At 27.7% G+C, this 27,005-nt stretch overlaps 1 protein-coding gene across 4 annotated transcripts in view; it reads left to right on the top strand.

Annotated features, from left to right (window-relative positions):
• The window catches only part of LOC135923030 (uncharacterized), a 42,349-nt gene extending 22,235 nt beyond the window's left edge, over nucleotides 1-20,114 (top strand). For 2 of the 4 annotated variants that reach the window (XM_065457619.1, XM_065457616.1), the window contains exons 2-3: nucleotides 14,704-15,473; nucleotides 18,347-20,114. In XM_065457619.1, the coding sequence (XP_065313691.1) occupies nucleotides 14,760-15,473; nucleotides 18,347-19,852 (2,220 nt within the window). In that variant the 5' untranslated portion in view covers nucleotides 14,704-14,759 and the 3' untranslated portion in view covers nucleotides 19,853-20,114. Of the gene's footprint in view, nucleotides 1-14,392; nucleotides 14,506-14,703; nucleotides 15,474-18,346 lie in introns of all 4 variants that reach the window. The other 2 variants (XM_065457618.1, XM_065457617.1) reach the window with 2 other exon arrangements.
• Nucleotides 20,115-27,005: the final 6,891 nt, after the last annotated feature.

The following is a 27,005-nucleotide window of genomic DNA, read 5'->3' on the forward strand; positions in this document are numbered from 1 at the left end:
CTAAAAGTCTCTTGAGAGTATGGCCTGCATATTTAAAGGATACTTTAAAATGTCAAAAAACTGTATGTGTTTGCTAAATTGGAAAAAATAAAAATTACAGAAATATTGTTATACCAATATTAAAAACAGGTTGCAACTTTTGATTGAAACAATGCAAATAAGGCGCCTTTTTATTAATTTTTTTTTGGAGTAAAGTTTGTACTCCTTCATTTAGACCAGGCATGACATTTGCACCATCATATGCCTGGCTTATTATATTAGATGAATTAATCTTTAAATCATTAAAGTTGTTTAAAATGAAATTTGTAATGTTCAGGAGAAAGACTTTCTAAATTAATTATACATATTAAAGTTTCTTAAACTTTTCCATAAAAATATACCGAATAATTAAACTCATATTTTTGCAACCGGCCGCATCCTTTGTCTCATCAAACTTTAGATAGAAAAAGTGCATGTCATTTTTGTTATAATTTGTTGAGATAGATTTTAACGCCAGTTCCGCCATAATAGATATGATTTAATTTTGAATTTAAGGCGATGTGTATTGGGAATTTTTTGATATAGTTTTTATAATTTTTCATCCATTGTCAGGTGCATAAAAACATTGCAATAAAAGTTCTGAAGAATTGTAATGGAACCAGATCCATAAAAGGTAAGCATTGTATGCTGAGAAATGGTATCAAATCAAATATCGATAATACAACTTAATAGTTCACCAAAATTATCGATATTTCTGTGCCCCTCTTTATATTAATTAGGCATATTTGATATTTTAAATGACCCTTTTATAAATAAAATAAATTATAATATAAAATTTACCATGTTGGTTATCTATTGCTTAAAATAAAATATTTTTATAATAAAATATATTATTATATTTAACACAAAAAACATAAAATTAAATAATATTGAAATATATAAAAATTATCTAATAGATAGTATTTAGAGAATATATAGATACTTTTTATAAACGTGTATCTAGATACAGATACCATTTTCTTGTATCCAGATATTTTAACATCTGGTAATATTATTTTGTATATTCATAATTATGTGCATTTACGAATTTTCAATAAATATGTCAAAATATTTCTAGGAGTGTCTGACGATTTTATTTCAAAAATATTGCATCCCCCCTCTAAAAATTATTGGCTACGAGTAACTAAATAATTATTTTTAGCCTGGCTTTTTTTTTTATTATTTTCCTGCTCCGAGATTTCGAAAATTTGGTCATGTTTCTTATAAAATATTTTGATTTTTTTAAAGCAAAAACCCAAAACAGTTGAAAATATAGGATTAAATATTGGCCCGATCCGATATTTTTTAAAAACGCTAAATATTGACTCATATCCAATATCACAGTCACACTTGATACTAATTTTAGAAATTTTCTTATTTTGTTAATAACTATTATTTATACTGTTTACTAGGGGTGTACCGATACCACTTTTTGGAGGCCGATCCTATATTCCCAATATTAAATTGATATCGGCCGATTACCGATCCGATATCATATCTAATTTTAAAGATATCAATGGTTATAATTTTTAATATACTTTTTATTAGTATAACATCTATAATTTATATCATAACTTATGTCATTTAATGATCAGTTATAGTTTATATTCAATTCAAATAAATATTTTTATTGTTAAATCACTCATAATAAGTAATAAACAAATATATATGAAATTTGAAATAAATATTTAAAATAATATTTAACAGGGATTTGAACTCAACCTGAACCCGAAGGAGTAAACCCGGGTTTTTGATAAAAAAATCTGAACCCGAACCGAACCTGAACCCCATTTATAAAGTTTTTAAAACCCCGAACCAAACCCAGAAATTTTTATGAACCCGAGTTCAAGCAGGTTCAGTGTATTGTTTAAAATCATATATTAAGATATTTGTATAATTGTAAATACAAATTTTAATAATATAATTGAGATTTTATAATATTATAATACCTTTTAAGTGAAGTGATAATAAATTTTAAACAACTTAATTCATTTACGCCATTTTCTAATTTTTTTTAAAATTTATTTTCAAAGATTCCTATTATTGGAGTGTTAAATAAATTTAAAGCAATTAAATACATTCACGCCATTTATTTTTAATTTTTAACTTAGTCTCAAAGATTACTAATTAAAGGAATGAACAAGTCATAGTAAAAATTATTATATTGATTTATTTTTTGTTCAGATTAATTTTTAATATATATTAATGAAGTGTATAAAAATCATTTTCACATTTGAAATTCATTCTCTCACCTCATAGATCGAGGATGAGTGAACAACTCCTGGATGCTAATCCGTCTAAATAAAATTTTAAAAATTGATATATGACTGTTTTGTATTTTTAAATGTATTTTGCCTATAAATAAAATAAAAAATTTATTTTTATACCAAATTTATGTCTACTTTTTTAATATATAATTCAAAAATTCTTAAACCCGAGCTGAACCCGGAACTAAACCCTCGTTCAAAAATATTTCCATAAACCGAACCCGAACCAAACCCACCTTTTATTTTTTTACTTAAACCGAACCCGAACCGAACCCGGGGCTAAAATTTTGCCGGGTTCGCATCCCTGATAACATTAATATATCAAAGAGTACTTTTTAGAAATACCAAAATTTCCAATTTATCAGAGGTCAGCCTGTGGCGATGGTAACTGTCAATATCACTAGCTTAACTAAAAACTGATTCTGAAGAGATTATCGCACACTTTTATAAAGAGAATGCCCAAAAAAATAACAATATGGCAGAATGTTTATTAATGAATTATAATTAAAAAAATATTACATAAAAATGGATTTCGATTTTATTTATAAAAATAAATGATTTTATAACTTTTTTAAAAAAATTTTATAACATTTTATTTTTGTTAAAGACGCCATTTTATATCGGATCGGGGAAAATTTTATAATATTGGCCGATAAGGGATATTTTAAAATGTATGAAATATCGGACCGATCCGATAAAAATGTCGGCGCATCCCTACTGTTTACCAACGGATTGAAGCATTATACTTAAATACTTAAGAATTACATATTAACCTAAGCTTTAGAATTAATGCTTTGATAATTTGACAAATTTCATGCTTTAGAATTGGACTGCGTCTTAATACGAGATTCAGTTTCATATTCTTTTTTTGAAATATAACAAGTGCATGCCTGATGCTCATCTTGGGAATTTTTTATTATTTTGTCAATAATGCCTTTCAGGCGTGTACGCAGCGGGCGGGGGGAACGGGGACAAATCCCCCCTCCCCCCAAAAGCCAAAAAATGCAGATACCGGATATATTTTTCAAAAATATTATTGTTTATATTAATTTATATTTGTTAATATTTATTCCTATCTCATATTAAATGTACATTTAATTACATTTATTATCACCATAAGTTATTTTATCAATTAATTTCGATTTCAAGTTTTCCAGCGTAATTTACTTATTATTTTCATATTTTTAGTGGCGTAATATTTATCTACCATTTTCAAATTTCTATTCAAATAATAATTATTTCTGAAACTTCTTGTCCAACAGGGAGAAAGAAATTGCAACATTGTCCAACGAGATAGAGTCTCAGCCATCAAGCAGTAACAGCTTTTATGGAGTTAGAAGAGTCAATTATTTGTTATTACTGAAATATCACAATGGCCTGAAAGAAATATTTCCTCAGAAGCAAGAAAATTGTTGGATTCAATGCTTATTCCAAATTTTATTTCTCATTAGAATGTATTATTTAGTTATACAATTATTTTAAGTATTACTTTTTAAAAACATGACATTGACTTGATTAAGAAGATGAGAATAGAGGAGAGCATTTTATTAGAACTCCCAGAAATTAGGGCTAATGTTGATGAAGAATTTCATATTTTATATGTTATTGTTAAGTCAAAAGCAGAGCTGTGTTTAATATTTGTCTCCCTCAACTTGTAGCAAGGCAAGCTCATCGTTAAAACATTAATATAAGATCAGTAGAAGAGTATATCTTATATACAGATACATTTATAACCCAAATAAATGAATTTTTAATTCATCATGCAGCACTTACCAATCTGCAAATATTACTTCCACAAAAGCCTTCCCAACCTTTTTCAGATGGTGATAGAAAAAAAAATAATTGTTAGATTTTTATCATGATGAATTTAAAGTATCTTATGATGCCTTACTATCTAAAAAACTGGGTAATTCCATACCAAATCGATAACTTTTCGGCTCGACCTTTTTAATTTCGATAAAATTTTGTATACTGAGAGAATATCATTAGAAAGCATCGAATCCAAAATTTTAGCCTCTTAGTACTCATAGTTCCTGAGATATCAATGGTCAAAAGTGCCAAAAATGACGTTTTTTCGAAAAATGCGATTTTTTAAAATTGAGATAAGTTAAAAAATAATGATTTTAAAAATATAAGTTATATGTCAATTTATAACTTTATTAAGGGCCTTTTATTGAATATTAAAAAATTTTTCAAAATAATATTGTTGCGGTTTTTATTTAAGTTATAAATTTTAAACATGAAAACTCCAAGTGTTTCGCTTTCCAAATTTTTTTGAATTTAATATTTTCTTATTCTCTAACCTTATATCTATTCATAAAAAAAATTTAAACTTGAGACAGCCATGGGTTTTTTAGTTATTGCGATTTAAAAAATCAAAAAATAAATATTATTTTCAAAAATAGATGGCGCTCCTTTATAAAATTACGCGTTTTGTTAAAATTATTATTTTTTTTAAACTTTTTTCCATTTTAAACATAAATAATAAGATTTTCCAGCATTAATATTATGAGAATATATTATTTAGATCATTTGATAGACTTATTTATTATTATTATTACTTTATTGATAACTTGTAAAAATTATTAGTTTTTATAATAAATGATTAATTTCCTAAAAAGATAGTTACAATTCCTATATAAGAAAATATAATTAATTTTTGAAAGATAATAGCAAGTTTTCCCGCACCTGCCTTGATATTAATTAATTTTTATTTTACAAATATTTTCAATATTAATTTTTTCTTAAAATTATTTATAATGTATAAATATAAATATGCAAATCCTTTTAAAGAATCTAAACACTTTAATTGTAAAAAGAACCTGCGTAAAGTCACGACGTGGATGTGGATGACACAATTTCAAAACATTGAGGCGGAACACTATATTTGTGATAAATGTCGTAAGCGTTTATCACAAAAAAAATTGAAAATATAAATTCTGATAGCGAATATGTAAATAATATCCCCACAGCATCCGCATCAATAGATACAATCAATTTAACCTTAGACGAAATTGGAATATCTCCTATTAAGAAAAAAAAACTAACTGAAAAAAATTATCCAAAAAAAAAGATAGCAAAAATATCAAAAGCTCTTTCAGATATAATAATTAACAATCCAGAATCGGACACAAAAGACAATAATGATATACTCAACAATATGAAATTACATTATCCTAATTTATCTAAAAATAAAAAATATCAATTGCTGACCATTCTGCCTCCTAATTGGAGTGCAAATAAAATAAAAACGGAATTCAACGCTACATATCATATGGCATATAATTCCAAAATAATTTTAGAAGAAAAGGGGATTCTTTCAACTCCAAATCGAAAGCCTGCAAAATATCTCAATCAAAAAACAGTTGATATTGTTAAAAGTTTTTTTTGCAGTGATGAAGTTAGCAGGGTATTACCAGGAAAAAAAGAATGCATATCTATCATTGAAAAGGGGGAACGAGTGAACGCTCAAAAAAGGCTAGTTCTTAATAATTTAAAAGAATTATATAATCATTTTAAGGAGAGTAATTCAAGCATAACAATTGGATTTTCGAAATTCGCAAGCTTAAGACCAAAAAATTGCATATTGGCAGGGGCTAGCGGAACACATAGTGTATGCGTTTGTAGCATACACCAGAATATTAAACTAATGATTTTAGGCTGTGAATTAGCAACATTGACTAAAAATGGTGAGGATATATTAACAACTTATAGAGATGTTATAGGCAGAATGATTTGCAACCCCCATTACCAACCTGTTATTTTGGTGACTGTAGCGAGTGTCCTGGCTCGACACTCTTAAAAGAACGCATTGAAAAATTATTTATAAAAAAATGATATAGCTCTTATTACGTCTAAACAATGAGTTTCGGTTGATAGAACAACTCTGGAGACTATTTCTCAATCTTCAGACGAATTTATTAATTATTTTTTCGATAAAATGAATATTCTCATATGCCATTCATTTATTTGTGAACAACAAAGTTCATTTCACAGAGTGTCCTGGCTCAACACTCTTAAAAGAACGCATTGAAAAATTATTTATAAAAAATGATATAGCTCTTATTACGTCTAAACAATGAGTTTCGGTTGATAGAACAACTCTGGAGACTATTTTTCAATCTTCAGACGAATTTATTAATTATTTTTTCGATAAAATGAATATTCTCATATGCCATTCATTTATTTGTGAACAACAAAGTTCATTTCACAATAACCTTAAAAATAGTTTAGAAAATAATCACTATCTAATTATTTGTGACTTTTCAGAAAATTATTCCTTTATTGTCCAAGACGAAGTTCAGGGTTATCATTGGACAACTTCGCAAGCTACGCTGCATCCATTCTCAATTTATTATAAAATAGGCAATCTAATTAATAACCTAAGTTTTGTGGTAATATCGGAATCCTTAATTCATAATACTGTTTCATTCCATTTATTCCAATCGCATTTGATTAATTTTTTAAAAAATAAATTCGACACTCCACCAGAAAAAATTTACTACTTTTCTGATGGTTCAGCAGCTCAATATAAAAATAGGAAAAACTTCATCAATGTTTGTTACCATGAAATCGATTTTGGCGTCCAAGCAGAATGGCATTTTTTTTCTACGGCACATGGTAAAAGTGCCTGCGACGGCATAGTAAAAAGGTTAGTTGCCTAGGCAAGCTTACAAAGACCATATACTGATCAAATAATTACACCTTTACATAAATATGCGGAAGAGCATATAAAAGGTATAAATTTTTCTTATGCCACCATACCAGAGTATGAGGAAGAAGAGATGAGGCTACGTGAGAGATTTAGTAAAGCTATCTCAATACCTGGGACACAAAAAATTCACGCAGTGTTTCCGATTGGTTTAACTAAGCTCAAAACTAAACTATATTCTAATTCGCAGACATTTGTTGTGGAGAATATAATATATCAACGTGAAGATCTTTGATTGAGGATCTGTTAATCGATGAGATTAGAGGATATGTAACATGTGTGTATGATAACGATTGGTGGTTAGGATTTGTACAAGAGGTGAATGTAATTAGAGATGAAATAAAAATTAATTTTCTTCATCCTAAAGGACCAGCAAATTCTTTTGTTTATCCAGCGGCACAAGATCTCCTTTACATACCAAAAAATAATATTTTAACAATAGTTAACCCATCAACGGCTACTGGGCGTACATATAATCTATCGCAAAACGAAATTATCATGGCGTCAAAACAATTAAATTTAAGGAAAACCCGAAAATAAGTAATATCTTTCATGAATTTTTATTTATCTATTATATTTACAAATTAATAAAATAATTTTACGAAATTTAAAATTATTAATGCTGGAAAATCTTATTATTTATATTTAAAATGGAAAAAAGTTTAAAAAAAATAATAATTTTAACAAAACGCGTAAAGCGCCATCTATTTTTGAAAATAATATTTATTTTTTGATTTTTTAAATCGCAATAACTAAAAAACCCATGGCTGCCCCAAGTTTAAATTTTATTATGAATAGATATAAGGTTAGAGAAAAAGAAAATATTAAATTCAAAAAAATTTGGAAAGCGAAACACTTGGAGTTTTCATGTTTAAAATTTATAACTTAAATAAAAACCGCAACAATATTATTTTGAAAAAATTTAACATTCAATAAAAGGCCCTTAATAGAGTTATAAATTGACATATAACTTATATTTTTAAAATCATTATTTTTTAACTTATCTCAATTTTAAAAAATGGCATTTTTCGAAAAAACGTCATTTTTGGCACTTTTGACCATTGATATCTCAGGAACTATGAGTACTAGGAGGCTAAAAATTTGGATTCGATGCTTTCTAATGATATTCTCTCAGTATACAAAATTTTATCGAAATTAAAAAGGTCGAGCCGAAAAGTTATCGATTTGGTATGGAATTACCCAACTATGTTTATAAGATTAACTGGTTGATATAGTCCCAAAAAATGCTATGGATACTCTGCATTATTTCAAACACATTTTAGATTATATTTCCAATGTATTAAAAGGGTTTATTTTTAAATGCATTGTGACTTTTTATATATTTTATTTCAGTCCTCAACTATCAAAATTATTATAGTCTTTTGCGGGTTTGAGAAAACCAAGTACGAGGACCTGGCTTGGGAATTTTTTTAATATTAGGCATAGGTGTAATATTTAACTCAGAATATTTATATGGCCCTCAGGTAAAACTAATTTAAATATATTTTTATTCAAAAAAATAGTATTCACTCTTAGTCTTAATAAGTTGGCCTTGGTTGGGGTGAGCTGATTTAAAATAGAATAAAAAATAGATATGGTTTTTAGAGATTTACCTATCTCCAGGCTTGGAAAATTTTTTTAAAATTACTATCGGTTAGCCAGGTTTGAGAAATTTTTTTTATAAAATTATTATGGGTTGGGCTGGGCTTGGAAAATATTTTTATAAATTATATTGGGCTGTTGGGGAAAATTTTTCAAAATTATTATGAGCTTGGACGCTTAAGAATTTTTTTATTATTAATTATAGGTCAAATTTTTTTGAAGGCCTGGGCTCGACCTGATCAAAAAACTAAGGTCTATGAAAATCTGAATTTTAATTGTATTTTTAAATTCATTATGATTATTTAAAATTTTATTTCAGTTCTTAACTACCAAAATTATTATGATCTTTTTCATTGGGCTTGGAAGAATTTTTCATAATTAATATGGCTTTGGACTTTGCCTGGGAATTTTTTTTAATATTAAATATTAGGTATAAGTAATCAGTAATATTTAACAAATAATATTAGTATTATCAAGTAAATGCTTTAAATTTATTTTTACTCAAACCATAGCACTTAGTTTTAATGGATTAAACCTGGACTGAAGGGATGAGGGGGCAAGAAGAATAAAAATTATTATTTTCAAATAACAGGTAACATGCATAAAAGTAAGAAGAAAATTTTCATTCCCCATCATTTTTGACGGGCTATCTACTAATAATTTATATAAATAGATTAATCTAGTGAAGGTCAAGGTCCGGTCCTATCGGTCTTAGACCGGGATCGGACCGGGCCGATCTTTTTCTTGAGGACCGTGGTCCGGACCGGTCTTTTTATTTTTTACGGTCCAGACCGCGGTCCGGACCGGTCTTTTATTATTGTTTAAGTTTGCTACTATACAATTAATATAATTTTTTTGTATATTTTATTTTATGATATTTTTCTAGAGGAGTCATTTTAGATTTTGTTAATTTTTATTTTACAATATGAAAACCATAAGTTTGTCCAAGAAACATTTTACTTATAGTCCCAATAAAAACATAGAGTATGTGTTCACTGCAGTACCAAATTTAATGTATCGTCAGCACCTAGTAACAAAATAATTGTTTATAATTTTTTAAGCAATAAATTAATCAAAATAAGCAATAATATTATTAAAATATTTTAGTTATTATATAGTTCTATTTTTTTTAAAGAAACTGTCTGTATAATTTATTATAAAAATTACTTAACCTTGTTCTTAATAAAATAATTAGGTACCTTAAGCAGACATCTGATAAAACATAAAATATATACTTCTAATGATGAAAATGAAAATATCTCAAAAAACACAATCTACTCTTAATTTTAATATGCCCTCTACAAGCACAAAATCATTTTTTTCAATACCATTGGATAAATTTTATTGTTTATAAATACTCTTATATTTAATAAAATGATAAAACAAATCAAATTAGGTTAAAAAAATATGTTTTTTATTTAGGACCACGGTCTGGATAGATCTTTTTCTTAAGGACCGCGGTCCGGTCCGGTCCGAGAGTATCGGTCCAGTCCGGACCAAAGACCGGACTGTGACCTTCACTAGATTAATCAATGGGTTGTGGATGTAAAATATTTTATATTTGAACACAATGTTATTCATGAGCATGTTTCAATCAAAAATCTTTTAACACCTAAAATATAATTATTAAACTTCTTTTTATAAGATAATGTTTTAATCCTGGTAAAATTGTTTCAATTTTCTTAAATAATTAAGTTGGCGGACCCACAAACTGAGATTCAAACCAAACCCATAAATCGGTATAGACCGTTATTAAGACAATATACACCGAAATTCTAAAAAGATCTTTGAACCTCTTGATATTTTAACTATTATAAATATAAGCTTTGATTGATAAATATCAATAATTATATTTGTATATTACTATTTGAAGGTGTCAGTCAGCTACCCAAGTTACCGTATAAGAAGATTCGTAACCATAGAATTTATTCTTTATCTTCAGATATAATTTGACAGAAGAGAATCTTGTAAATATTTTAACTCATTGGCTCAGTATTATTTGTTATGGAATAAGATTAAATTTTAAAAATTTTGATTCTCATTACACAATTCTAAAAGGTTTTAATGTGAAAAAAATTTAACTGGGTTTAAAAGGTTTTAACCGAAACAATTTTAAAAGTTCAAACTTATAAAATTTTATTGTTTTTTTAATTGAACCATGTATTATTGTTTTTATCGGAAGAACCAATAATAATTATGGTTCGGATCAGTGGCGTATCCAGGATTTTCCTATAGGGGGGGGGATTTTTTTTGGGGGGCTTTGCCTCCAAACCCCCTTTGGCCAGCTTTTTCCTCACCTTCGGCCGGGTCATATCTTTGATCTATTCTTTTAAATTATTTATAATTCAATAATAATTATATTAATATTTTTAATTTTTATTTGAATTTTGGTTCCTTTTATAAATTAATTATTTAAGAAATTTTTTTTTTAATTTTTAAATTTAACATTTATTAATAAAGACAAATTAAATCTGACAAAATGATAGTATAAAAATAAATTCATGTCCAAAACATAATTCTAGAAAATTCAAGAAATTTAACAAACAAGGACTTCATAATACAAAGTATAATAATAGATATAATACAAATATAATAAATGCAAATGATTATATGAAGAAGAAGGGGGGGGGGTTTAAATAATTTAGGGAAGAAGAAGAAAATCTAGATTAATCGGCTCCTCGGGGAATGAACCTATGGCGTGTAAAATTAGATTTTATAATCTGAATTCCTATGCGTTGACGTAAGTAGTCGCTTTCTTTTGGGTCTCCTGATTACTAATTCGCGCTTATGAATATAAGAAGAAATAAAAGTTATAACCCAATTTTTATTTTAAGTTAGGTATATTATAGATAAATTTTTTTTAAAAAATATAAAATTGAAATAAAGTTTAGTGTCAATTTTTTTTTTATATAAAATTTGCTTTAAAAACTAGCCTCAGCTTAAATTCTCATATAATATAAATATAAAATTTTTTTGATTGAAAATTCTAATTGTAGTGAGTATAAAATATTGAATAGAAAATTTTTTAAAGAACAAGTTTTTATAACTTATTAAATACAATATTATATAAAAAATTTATTAAATACTAGAATTATAATGCGATTTTTAATTTTCGTGGGAATTTTTCCAATTCATCAAGAATTTTCTTTGTCGTTGGAAATAAATCTCTGTGGATATTTAACATAGCTAACCCATTTAGCCGAGAAGTAGTATTTTGTAAATAAGTTTTCAACCTTCTCAATTTGAAAAAGGTCCTTTCATTCGTATATGTTGTAATAGGCAAACATGCAAGAACCTTCAAAATAAATTAAGCCTCCTTATACCGATTGAGCGCATCAATAGCAGCTCAGGTAAAATAATAAACGTAGTAAATATTTATACCACAATTCGAATTCACTGATTAAATTGATTTCAGTATCAACATCATAGGAATAAAATTTTGCTAAATATTTAATTACATCAGAAAACGAAGAAGGGTCTTTAGGTAATAAAATTTGAAGATTACCAAAGACTTGTTTTTTATCTAAAAACCGTACTTTAATTTGCGATAAAAAAGTATCTAAGAATGGAAAGAAATTGGATATTTTATAAGATTTAATTCAACGTCTATATAAATATTATAAAATATTCAACTACATTCATTCTTCCTGTCCACATTTTCCTCCAAATCAATAACTTGAACCAAATTGAAATTTGGTTTTTGTAAATTTCTACATAGTAGTGAGCTATAGGAAAATAATTTATTAATGCAACTAGCAGTAAGGATAAACTCTGCTTGATATTGAAAAATTTTGATGGGGCAGGGGGGAGGGGGTCGGGGTAAAATTTTTTATTATCTTAAAATAATATTTAGAAAAACAGTCAAATTTGCTATGGGGGGTGAAATTTCCCCCTTTCCCCCCCATTGGTTACGCGCCTGGTTCGGATGTACCCACCAAATGTTTGAAGTGATGAATTTATAAAATATTAACCTATTGCGCTAGGAATATGCATTTAATGCAGAAAATGCGCATATAAATATATAAAAGGCAACCGCTCTTGACCAATAAAATGATATATTTTAGTTGGGGGTTAGGGGCCTCTAAATTGTATATTATATATATTTCGGAAACCTACATAAGGCCAAAATTTTAAGGCCGGTCCAAATGTTTAAAAAAAAATTTCATCAAACTCGGCTCGTGAATTTTTGGAATTTATTTTAACCTGGCCCTGATTTTTACCTGAATAATTTTGTCTTATTTTTTAAATCACGGACAGAAATGTCCTGAACAAAAATCAGGGCTGTAAACCTTCGTTCTAAAAAAGAGTTCGGGTTTAGTGAAATCTCGAAGGCTTGCGTTCTTAAGACAGAAGTATCGACTGACAAAAATATCCAAATTTTCAAAAAATATTTAAACGTTTAAAACGATTAACATTTTTAAATATCCCGTTTTTAAGTATTTAAGGGAATTTTTAAATTTAGGGTGTTTTTGTTAGATGTCTTTTTGTCTAGGACATTCATGTCCGTGATTCGTTTTACAAATCAGGGGAAATTGAAAATTTGAATATAATTTGAATTTTTTTAAATTTTGAAGCCCTCCCGGATTTTTTAAAATGCGATTGGGGGGTGTAGCCTCCATAGACAATTTTCAGGCTTTAGCCTGGTTACGCATATTTTATTTTTAAATATACCTTTCCAAAAAAATTTAAATCATAATGATATATAATAATCAGTTTATAAAAAATACTTTATTTTACTCATTTTTTGGGAAGAGGGAAGTGGTGTTTAGGCCATGGGCATTACAATATTACTGGGGCCCTATCAGTGGAAAATATTATGGGAACACTACCCATATCACCTATCTAAATATTTAAAACTGGAATACCATTTGACGTCTACGGGTTCAGTTACGCTGCTTCTTAAAATAAATTATTTAATAAAAATAATAGTACCACCCAGACCCACACACAATAATAATTTTTTAAAAAAACCTTATTTACTGAATAATAAATAAATATACTATAAATTTAATCTCTTTAACTTATTAAAAATTTTATTTTATAAATTTTTAGCTAAAATATTTTTACAATCAATGAAAAAAGACTGAACTGGCTCCTATTTATATAGAAACACTTATAATAGTAGTGCAGTTGTACTTTAGCTAAAGGCATAAATGATTTTATAAACTTTTTTTATTGTTTAAATTTTTTATAGCATTATTATAAAATGAAAATTAATTAAATTTTTGCCTCTGTTTCTATTTGATAATTTAACAATCAACGAAGGCTGTAAAAAGAAAATTAACAATTCCATTCCTTTTGATATTTAATTTAAAAAATTAAAATAACACAAGTCATTGATCCTTTTATTAGTTTATTTTAAATAAAATCAACACTATTTGAATAATAGTTATTATTTTGATAACTAAAATAATTTTTTTTAAAATGAGCCTGACAGGGCTCGGCTGAAATTACAAAAAATATTAAATCAAAATGTAATGATAATTAGAAAAGCTCTGAGATAAGGATAAATTCGGTTGCTAATTGTATTTGCAGACTTGGAGTGGGGCATTGTTTTTTTAGTCAATGGGCTTTCATATATCTTTTTAAGAGGACGATATTTGACCCATTATTCCTCAGAGCCTAAATACATAGACAACAAGCATAAATTTAAGGAATGAATAATGATAATTTACAACTAACTTTTAGTATGCATGATGAGCATAATCAAATTATAAAGTTATAAATATTTTTAAAATGAGGATATTTTAATAAGTAGAAATATCTAATATCCATCTTTGATTTATTTTATTAGAGCCTTGCAAGGACGTGCTTAATACAACTAAACTGGAATTATTCAGACTTGGCATTCTTTTAGAATTCGATCTGGCAGTAATTTGATTTTCATTTAGGTCGAATCGGATATCGGTAAAAAAAATTAGAGAAAGGGAAAATTTATTATATTATTTTTCTCGAGTGCATATAATTTTTTTCCCTTCTGTTTCGGACAAAATATTCTCTTTTTGGGCCGGACCTGAAAATAATATATTTACGATTCATTTGGAAACATTCCCAATTTTTTGATAATTTTACTCATGTATTTATATTCAAACTTCCTTATTTCAGTTGAAAGTTGTACAATTGAACGTTGCGCCGAACAATACACTACAGCGGTATCCGACATGGATATAACCCAGGGGTCCAATCCAGGTTACTGTCACCTACTCAAGTACTACCGATCTTGCCTCGAAAACGATTCCAAATCTTGCAGGGGCAATCTCAATTTTCATTCCACGCGTTCCCTTGTATCGCAGTGGTTCACTAAATACGATTGCGAAAAGGTGCTAGCCAGATCCTCCTCATCGAAACGCAAAAACAGAATGCGATTTCACAATAAATTCCTCTCGACTTCTCCCGACAAGGATGGGAGCCCTGATGATAGTAAAAAATTATCTCAAAATTCGGAAAAAAATAGTCCTTCCCAAAATAATATAAATCGCATGAAAGAGGACGCCTTGTACTACGAATTTGGAGATTTTGACTCTTCTGCGATCGGTTATAGCAAATCAACCAACAAAAGAAGAGAAAAATTCAAAAGTAATGAGGCCAACAGAAATAATCGCAAAATTTCCTCCGCCAGTCATTATTGCAATTATAACCTGCACCGTCGCAATCCACCCAAAACCGAACACATGGAGAATCAACGTAATTATAATGATAATTATTTTTATTGCGCTCTTTTCGGTGATCCCCACCTCATCAAGTACGATAACACCTTTGAAACGTGCCGAATATCTAAGGCTTGGCCCCTGGTTAATAACCCATACTTTGGGGTTCAGGTAACCAGCGAAGCTGTCATACCTAGCAATACATTTTACGCTACCGCAATCACACAAGTATATTAAATTTCTTACCCCTATTTGCTATATTCATACTTTTCCTTAGTAAAATATAGAATAATCGATTAATATCAATTAGGAACTAGGAATTCTCGAAACTATGACAAATCTTGGAACTAGAACCTGAAACCCAATTTCAAAATTAATATAAACCAGAACATTTTAAAATTTCGTTTCTAATCAAAATGCAAGTAATTTATTTTAATGTTACCGGGAATGCGCGAAACAAATATTTTAATCAATTCATGTAATTTTAGTATATAAATTAGAAAATTTTCAAAAGTTGTTGACCAATTTAAAATGGATGTGAACAAAACCGCGAAACCGTTAATTTTACGAACCGTTATAAGAAAATTTTGATAGGAGATAACCGAATTGTTAAATACCTTAGAAATCAACTGGTTAATAAAGGTTTTTGAAATTATATTTATTATCTTGAATTAAAAAAAATAGTACAAATTTTTATGTGGTTTTGTATGTGTTATTAAATTTTATTTTATGCATGTTTTATAATAAAATAAAGAAATTATTTTTGGTTTTATTTTTAATAATATATAAATCAGAGACCTGGCCCGGCCTTAAGCTCGCCCCGAGTACACGGACAGGGCCTTATTTTAATTTTTTTATATATACCCGGGCTTGGTCTAAATTTTCTTAAAGATATATCCGGGCCGGGTCTAAAATTTCATAAAAAAACTCTCGCCCACCCTAAATTAAAAAATTTTAAATCGCCATTATTAGCTATAATAATTACAAATAAATGTAATATATTTTAAAAAAATCTGGGCAAGCCTAAAATATAAAACCCTGTTGGGTCGAAAATATTTTTAAAAAAGAAATCCGGGCCGGGCTGTGCAAATGGTACCTCTGCAGGTTTCTGATATAAATGATTAATTTTAAAAATCCAAAACTTATAAAAAGCGGAACAAATTGATATGGATTTATGACTCGGAACAAATCGATATAAATTATTTTTAAAATTAAATGAAAATCGATATGCCAATCGGTTCGACATCCTGATTTTACACATAATGGAATAAATCATCTATAAAATCAGATTTTTATTTTTTAAAACACGGCCAATTCGCTATCTTTAAATCTAAAATAAATAATCGGAGTTTTCCAGAAATGTGTTCGTGTTAAATACCAACCCTATAAATTTTAAACAATTCTGTAAGATACTATTAAAAGGTTTATTTTTCGTTTAAATTGTTTTACCAGTTTGGAACCAGGAACCCTTGGAATCGCCTCAAATTTGAAAACCAGAAACCAATAAAATTTTGGAAACCTGTATTGGAATCACTATTTTAAATAATATAAAAAAATAGTCGCGAAATACAAATTTAAAAAAAACACTTAAGGTTCAGAGATATCAGCTATTTTTTTCCCTTTCTATATTATTCACTAGAAACTTATTCATGCCTTTTTCGCTTCTTCTTCCGGTTGATTAATTTGATTATAAATTTGGTTTTATTATAAATTGTATATTTATATTTACCTATCACCTGGCACTAATTTGTCAATTTGCGATATGTAATATATTATGTTTTTTTTAAAATTTTTTACATGAAATTTCTCTAGGGATATATTTAATATTTTTTTAAAAATATAATGCTATATTATTATCAAGTTGAAATAAAGAAACTAAGGGAAACATGAATTTTTTTATGAATAAAATACTTCAAACTTATATAAAAACTTTACAGAAAAGTTTTTATTTAAAAAAAATTTAAGTGCTTTTTAGTTTTTTTACTAATAAAATATAATTTTAAATTCTCATCATATATTAATATATTTAAAAATTTAACAAATAAAATCAGAGCTTATTTTATAAAGTATAAATAATAATCTTTTATCCCCACTTTACTATATACTTTAGAATTATAAGTTATTTACTTAAAGATTTAACCACGAATTGTTCAAATATTTTATTTGTTTTTATTCTTTATGTATATTGTCGATATCGAATACAACTTTTTAAATGACAAAACAATAGAAACAATGCACCTCTATTATTAATAAATAATATGTCGAAATTTTTTTTACATACATACCTACATAATACCCTACTCTTGTTTTTTTATATGTGTAGCTTAGTAAGTACTAAGATATTAGATAGTAGGTGGTTTGTATTTAAGCATTTATTAAATTGAATGTTAAAATTTATGGCTTAATATAATAGAGTAGAGATAAGGACAGATTACTGGATTATACTAATACGAAAACAATTTTAACTTAAAAAAGAATCATAGCGAAGAACTAATATCTCTATTGAGGATCACAACTTCTTAATAAGCTAAAAAAATCATTGCAACCATATAAAAAATATTAACTTAGCTATAACCCAAATTGAGAATTTTTGCCAAAGGTCATGCGACAAAAATTAAAAATGGGCATAAAATATAAACAAATTATCCATTACTTTTATATACTAAAATGTCTGTCAACAATTTTCTTTGATTTATCACATTATGCGTTAACGATTCCTTTACATTATAAATAAAAAAAATATTTGCATAAATATCTTCTTTTTTTAAACGCAAAAAACAAAGCCTTTTTTATAATAAAATTACTTTCGTAATGTTACATATTTTTATGTATTTATGTCCTCCGGTGTCTACAATATTCTTCCTTGAGATGCCTTTTTGTAATATTTTTTATAAAATTTTTTAACATGATTATGTAAGAAAAATTTTCAATGGGACAAGATAAGTTTTTATTAGGCTGCTATGTTTCTGCACATATCCTAAAATAAAAATATTTTATTATTTAGAATAATAGAATAACAATATTTGATTTTTTTAAAAACATGCAAGATATTACTTAAATAAATACTAGATTAAATTTTGTATTAATTTCATGTATAACAGATAACAGTCATAATAAAGCAACACTACCCCTGTGCTGAGGAAAAAACGTACGAAGCGCGAGTGGGACACGTACCATCCACGTTCATCGACGGTTCAAATAATGCCGGAATGATGAACGAGAAATCGGTTTATATCAAAGAAAGGGCGCTCAACAATCACATAGATATTAAACTAAAATACATTGGCGCCGTCATTTCTATTCGCCTTCAAAAAACTATTTCCAACGTCAAAACCGGTATGCCAGATTCCAAATTTCACACGAATAAAGCAAATCATCCGGATGATAATTATAATAATGATGATAACGATAATAACCGTGATTCTTACCAGAATAACTATGACACCACCAGTTTCCTCAATACAGACTCCAGGTATTTATCGGTGGCTATAAGAATACCCCGCGAGTTTGCTTCCTTTCACGCTAAAAATACTGCGAATAAAGTATTAGAAGAAGAATCTTCTTTAAAATCTAGATTTTCGACCCCCTCATATTTTTCGCGGCAAAATGTTTTAAAATACTGGGAATCATCTGGCAATTATTACCGTTCCCCGTCGTTATCCGCACTCCCTTCTTTGGTCAATCGTAAGTTTGACTCTGACACTATTCTTTTCTCGACGTTGGAACTCTGTTCCAGCGGGTGTCCTAAAAACGAAATAGTGGATATGGGAAACTTTTTCCGGAAAGCTTTAACTAACCCACAATCCGACAATCAACCTACTCTCTCCTTAAAACTTTCGTCGAATCACGAATCTTTTACTTATAATAATTATGAGAAAAAAAAACGCCATCCGAATGAGGTATATCCTGATGAAAAAAAAACCATCGAATTCACAATCATCCAAACTCAATTAAAATATCATGACCTGCTTCAAAAAATGGCGATGAATCGATCTATGAATTATAATTATACTACCAGTTTTGCCAAAAGCAATAATGGTGATTTTTCAAGCTCCCGAGAGAAAAAATTAACCCCTCATGATGAAAATTCCTCGTATATTAAATTAAAATATCCCTTTATTGGCACTACTACTAAGAACGATATGAAGCACATCTTTCTCTTTCCTATTGACAAGGCCTCAGCTGTTTGTAGAAACTATGAAGTAACCGATGTATTCTTCGACGCTTGCGTTTACGATCTCTTAAATACAGGAGATACCTCGTTTTCTCGAGGTTCTCAAATAGCTTATTTAGATTACGTGCGACTTCAAGGGGGTAACAAGAAAAATAAACGCCTGAAACTTTATTCCCCCACCCAGAATAAATTTAACTCAAGACCGAACCTACCTTTAATACACCATAACAGGACCCGTATTTTGTTTGAGTATCCCGTATTCATTAAAAAGTCTACGCAAAATATAAATTTTAAACAACTTAAAGTTGATGAATCGACTGCACATTCGAATTATAAATCTTCGGGCGTGATCAATAAACCTTTATATTATTATCTTGTACAGTTTTATACTCTATTTTCGCTATTATATTTCATATATACATGTAACGTTTAATGTGTATTACGAACTATAATACTACTAAGTTTAAGCGGGTATTTTGTACATGAATAGCGGGTCGGGTTAACACGTTTAACCAAAGACGCATCTATCTTTTAACAGGCTAAATACTGCGCAATCTAAATACCTCAAAAATAAAATTTGAATTATTTTTACATTATTTAAATTATGTATATTTTGTAAAATGAAATAATAAGATTTCTAGATATTTATTTATGATTTGTAACAAAAATTATATATTATATTATCACTATTTAAAAACTCGAATAATATCTTATCAATAATATTGTAATAAAATATGAAGTACATACAATTATCAGCCCTTTTTTATTTTCTGAAGATCATAAATTTATTAGTCTACATATAATCTTAATTCCTACAAGTACAAATTTGTAAAGGCCTAACAGTTTAATTATAAGCAGTCTTGGAATCACTGCATATTTTTCATTCCATGTTGCCTTTTATAACGATCCCATATGAGAAACTAATAGAAATTTTAATGGTTTATCCTCACATGAATCCCGGATGATTTATTATTAAATTATAGCCGTTAGCTATATTATTATTATACGTATTAAGATTCTTTGTTTAATAAGACCTTTTTAGTAATTATAAAATTGTTTAATAAGCCAATGAGCATAACTTATTTTGAAAACCAATTTCCAAAAACTGAACAGGGCTGTGACCGAATTTTACCCAATTCTTAATCTTTAAAATATAATTTGAATCAAAGCTTAATCTATAATAGTTTTTAACTCGATGAGTTTTTATGAAAGTTTTTGATGGCTATATAGATATACTCAATATTAATTTAATAATTTTTTATAAATAAGAAATATTACAATCCTGTCTAATTTAAGCTCTTGATAATTCAGACAACTCCCTAATTTGACTAGAATTTGGCCAATTAAATTCCTATTAACTAGTATTTGAAAATACCATGATAAATTGGACAATTGAAAAGTGGGCAGATTTTTACTTTATAGTTCATCTAGGTAAGACTAGATAAAGTGGGCAATTGTTTGCTGTATTCATTCAGTATAAAATTTTACCATCTTTTTCAAAGTTTTCACGTCAAATAACAAAATTAATAAAAGAAAACAAATATAATGAGTAGTTAATTAAAAAATTTAGGTTATTAAATTCATACTCAAAAAGAATGTCAAAAGATTTAAAAATTTATAAAGGAACTGTTCACAATATTCATAAATCCAAACAAGATATTATCGCCATGCTGTGCCTTCCATTATAAATATTCCCACAAACAAATAAATTTGCATTTTATATTTACAACTTTTTTACATATTTTTTTATGTATTTATATTTTGATAAAATAACCAGGGACCCGGAGTAAACCGTAACGAACCGATATAATTATCTTTTGAAGGAGTAAAAAGAACCTTTATAAAAAAAGGTTAGGTTCAGTTTTTATATTTTAGGAATCAAAAATTTGAATATCCAGAATTATGTAAACTTGCTCTTATAGTACTGGCGGTTCCCGCAACACAAGTTTTTGTAGAAAAGGCCTTTTGGGGGCTAAAATTTGTGTTATCGTCACAACAAACAAATATGAATCCATTTATATTAGAAAATATATTACTTATAATATATTTAAAAATGAGTTATTTTGAATCTTATATATTTTTTTATATATAATTCATAGATGCTTATAGTAAAAATAAATTAGACGATGGTGTTGCTTCAATAAAAAAATTTATAACCGTAATGAACCTTTATAATTAGCTGAACCGAACCTTTGTAAATTTTTTCTTAAGAACCGTAACCGTTATAATTTTTTACATACTGAACCGTTATAAATAACGGTTCGGGTCCCTGAAAATGACTACTAACAGATCTATTTTTTTGCAAGAACTCATGATCATTATTATTACATAGAAAATTGTGATTATTTTTTGATCATGGATTTTTTTTTTGGTTTACTTTTTTTAAAAAGAATATTGAAAATTATTTATCATAAATTTAAAATATAAAAATGTTTGATATTTTTAGATATTTAAGATAAGTAAAATTTCGTATATTGGGAATTCCGTATCATCTCTTCTCGTATTTTTGATGAATTTTACAATCGTTTTCTTTTTAATAAACAAAAATATTGTACCAAAAACAAAGATTCTATCTTATTTATTTCATAAATCTATAATATATATAAATGTGTCACAGTCACATTGTCAAAACCTAATAGCCAATAGTATTCTTTTAAAAAATATTCGTCCAATAAAAATCACCATAGCTTATTCATCATACCTATCAAACATTCATTTATCTAAGCTACCATAACATATACTAGAATTCTTGGGTTAATGATAGGTGTTGCCTTAAGGTAGTACCTATCAAATTTGTATTTTGATTATTTTTCATTTGTACAAATCTATTTATAAAATATATTTAAGAAATCGTGAATTTTGAAAAGCGTCTATGACCAAATCGGCAAGAGCGTCCAAATCCGATGGTTTTGGATTCGAATCCCAGCAAAGATAATTTTTTTTTCTAATCCAACTTAGTGATTCCGTTCTTTGGGGGATGATATATAGGAGACAAGACTCGATCACGTGATTCCGTTATAATATATGTTAAATAATAAGGGTCTTATTACCTTTTAATAAAATTTGGTCGGTATTTAGCAAATTAGGTTGGTTAACGAATTCTTACAGGTGAAATATTCATTTTTAAAATTTTTAACTAATTTTATTTAGATAAATAAAATCTCAAAGAACATTGTGCAAGGAGTGCTTTGTGCCTTCCATCATAAATATTCCCACAATCAAATAAATTTGCATTTTATATAATTTATAACTTTGATACAATCTTTAAAAAAATTGAAATTGGGCCAAGCAAAACTTGAGATGGGCATTAACTAAATTTCCATTGGGCCTGAAAATGTTGTCATTTGCAGACCTCTGATGGTAAATGCATGGGAAAATAAAAGTGGCAGACTCATATCATTTATAAATGGATTCTTTGGCAGAGGTAAAATCCATGATCTGTTGCTTCCGATGTCATCCTGACTAGAGGTCTGCAATGGGAAAGTTTTGGCGCACCCACCTGCTCATTTATTTAAAAATTTTGTTGACTTGCTGTCCAGTGTTTAAAAATTATTATATTGGTTGATTTGGCTCTTTATGTATTATTTTACTGTTTTTAACCTAAACTGATATATTAAGAATAATATCTAATAATAAATAGAAGTCAATTGCTCGTTTTGCCTGAAATATATTTCAAATTCACCTACCCATTGTTTTCAAAATATTTTAACCCTCCCACTCACCAACCCAATATCTTTCAATCTATCCACAGAATGGGCGGGTTTAAGTTAGGCAAAACCTTCATTTAGCAAGAATAAATTTTTTAGGTTTTAAATTGGAAATGAATGTATTATTTAGGAATATTTTTTTATTGAGCACATAAATATAATTTTTACAGATTTTATGAAATTAATATAATGAAAATTCATATGTTCCGATTATATATTTATATTGAAGGTAATAAACATATCAGAGACCTGTAAGTACCATTTGCACGCCCTGGATTTAAAAAAAAAAATTTTTGACATGGCCCGATCTGGATTTTTTAAAAATATATTATATGTATTTTCAATTTTTATAGATAATAGTAGCTATTAAATTATATAGCCCGACCTGGGTAACTTTAAAATTTTTAGGCCCACCCGGGAATATTTAAAAAAAAATTAAATATGGCCTAACCCCTGTACCTATATCAAAATATATTTTCTTATAATAAAGCTCATCTTGAAGAATGGATCCATATCATGAGAAGATGCTAACTTATTCAAAACTCTGTGGATAACAATTTACCAAGAAGTGCTTTATGGCTTCCGTTGTTAATAAAAAAACTCTTAAGGAAGGATCCATTCCCACAATCTAATAAATATTTGCATTTTATATGATTACTAGCTGATGTCCCACAAGAATGACAAGGAATTAGTATTTTCCTTAATTTGATGATGGATAAATCAGAAATAAGCCTATATGAGGTTTAATCAGAAATTTACCTTATTTTGATGAAAGTTAAATCCAAAATTTTTATTATTCTTATAATATGTTAATGAAGTATATATATACTTATTGCATTCAATATGAACAAATATTTGAATCATGTTTGAATATACTTTTTTAAAATTATATTAATTTCCTTATTTTTTAATTTTTATTATTTATGTATTCAATAAAATATTTAATCTTGCTAGATGAGGGTTTTGTATATTGTTATCATAGAAACAGATTTTGGATTTGAGCTTATTAAGAATGAGTCTTTTTAAATTGGCTTCAAGAAATTGAAAACCAATTATTTAGGAAGAACATCACAGATTATTCTATCATCAAGATACCAAAAATTTATATCCAAATCAAATTTCGATTTAAGATAATGGATGAGATAATGAATGTCAAGGTAAAATAAACGAGGACGTGTGCCCCTGCTGGATCCTTTCGTCATCTATGACATGAGGGCTGAATATAGGAGTTTTAATGTTACAGCATGTCTAATTTTGAATAAACTGGAAATTTGGGATAAAAATAATTTATGAAATGTTCACGAAATTTACTATTGAAAGCACTTTTAAAGTCTACTTTGATAATAGCCATGTTAGAAGTAGGATTTTGGATATAATACAAATGACATGTGAAGCTCTTTTGCCTTCTCCCTTAACACCAAATCCTAATTAACCTATAATTAATAAATTAAGACCCTGGGTTTTGACCCATGACAATTGATTTTGCTAAATCTTCTAAATAGCCCATTGCAATGAGGTGGATACCACCACAGTGTTTGTTAGATAATCAGATTTGCCTCTATAATTGATTAGAATCTATTATGATGGCAGGTAGAGTATTTAGGAAAGTTTTAAAAGCATTTTGATTCTTTGAGGTGAATGTAGATTTTATACGAAGTGAGAGGGCTAAAACCATTGCGTCTGGATGTGGAAAATTTGTTAAAAGAATATATCTTAACTCACAAATCATACTTTTTTTTATTCCATATTTTCCATAATATATTTGGCCTTTTTCTCTAAAAATTTATAAAAATCTTGCAAGAATGAATATGGATAATCTATTCCTCTCAATTCTGATTCATCCTTTTCAAATGAAGGTATTATCCATAAGGAGAAAATTCTGATTCCTCGTCATTCTTGACGGGCTATCAGCTAGTTAATATATAATTTTGTTAATTTTTAGCCCCTTTTCTAAATTTTAAGGATGGGTTGAGCACCCCCTCCTTGCCAATATTATTTCAAGTGTTAAATTTGAATCCCCTTTCTATTTATTATTGTTATAAAAATCAAAAATTTTTTCTTATTTTTTTATAGCCACATGGAAGATGGGAAGAAAAAAGTTTATTTTTTTGTTTTCATTATTTTTAAAACAAGTAGTGGTGATAAATAGCTCCATTTTTACCAGCCTTTAAAAAAGATTAACCGAATTTTTAAGCGATATCATCTTAACATTGTTCGAGGTTTAAAAATCTTGAAAAATATTTATTCTGTATCAAGGCTTAGCAAATTTTTTCGACTATTTTGACAACACTACAAACAAGAAATAGTCCAATTTTAAAAGTTTAACTATAAATTTGAAATTTTCAAATAGGATTATGTTGTTAGAATTAAACAATTTACTTTAAAAGAAATAATAAATGGTGTCCTTTTGTCAATGAACTATTTTTTTATTGTTAGATTGATATTAAAAAAATCATTTGGAACATGTTGACAAAAATAAAATATGTGGGCAGCGTCAACATGATAAATTTATTGGAGACAAACCCCCCCCCCCTCTTCTAAAAAAATAACGCCCTTCAGCCACGATATTTGCCTATTCATCATAACAACCCGATGATATTAATCTAAAAACATCCTATAATGAGATATCATTTATAACCTTCAAACAAAATTCTAGTTAAACTCTTTCAGGACTCACGATTATTTAGGCTAAAAATAACAAATAAATATTGCTTGGTGATAATCAACTAGTTGTTACTAACCATAGCATAAACATTACCCACGAGTGTACATAACTTCAAACTGTACTAAAATTTTATAATGAATAAGAAATTAATAAATTTTTTATTTTTACTTTGCCCTATCCCCTTCCTTCAAAAATAGAAGGTAAATCGCTCTTACCCTCTCAGACGCTGCGTGTAAGTAAATATTTATTGATGTCGGTCGATTTCAAAATGAAACTTTTGTTTAAAAATACATTTAAAAAACTCCAAAAATTAAAAAAAATTTTCCCTAGAAAGCATGATGCAGTCCTGTTTAATAAATAGCTTTGAAAACGAGGGTAAAATGACTTGATTAAAATTATTATTTTATTTTAGAAATCTTTTCGATATATTCTTTAATTACAAAGAAAATTGGCTAAAAAAACTTAGATGTGCGATTTGGTACGAAGCAAATAAAAAGAATCCGCCAAAGATTCAAATTAATTGATGAAACGATTGTTGGGTTTCGACAATATATCGATGAAGATATTCCTAATGAATTAAAAATTCCTTAACAGTGTATACTTTATCCTGCAGTACTCTGATTATGATCATGGTAGATAATCGAGCAAGTTAAAGAGTAAATAATTATTTGTTTTAAATCCATTTTCTTAATGTGTATAAAATATTATAACTAAACTTTCTTTGAAAATAAGGTTATTGTAGGATGGCTCAAATATGGATTAGTTAAAATAGAATAGGTTTAATGTATAATTTGTAGGAAATGTTAACAAGGATCAATGATTGGAATGCGAATATTGAAAAATGAGATAAGTACTCATTCTTTATTTGTTAAGTATTATATATAGTCCAAGAAAATAATATTTATACAATGGTCCGGCCCTATCGGTCTTAGACCGGCACCGATATTTTTTCAGAACCACAGTCCGGGCTTCTCTTTTATTAATATTAAAATTTGCTTTCTATTCAATTAATATATATTTTTTTGTTTGTTCATTTTTATTTTGCAATATGAAATCTTTAAGTTTGTCAAAAAATAATTTATTTAGTCCCAGTAAACAAGAATTAAAGGTAACCGGATTTTTTTTAAAGACCGTGGTTCCATTTGAGTGAATCGATCCGAACCGTAGTCAATTAACAATGTAATATATTTCGAGGCTATTCACAATAATATAAT

This window comes from Gordionus sp. m RMFG-2023, chromosome 1 (genome assembly GCF_954871325.1).
Source record: "Gordionus sp. m RMFG-2023 chromosome 1, tfGorSpeb1-WG-v2, whole genome shotgun sequence".
Classification (NCBI taxonomy): Eukaryota; Metazoa; Nematomorpha; class Gordioida; order Chordodea; family Parachordodidae; genus Gordionus; species Gordionus sp. m RMFG-2023.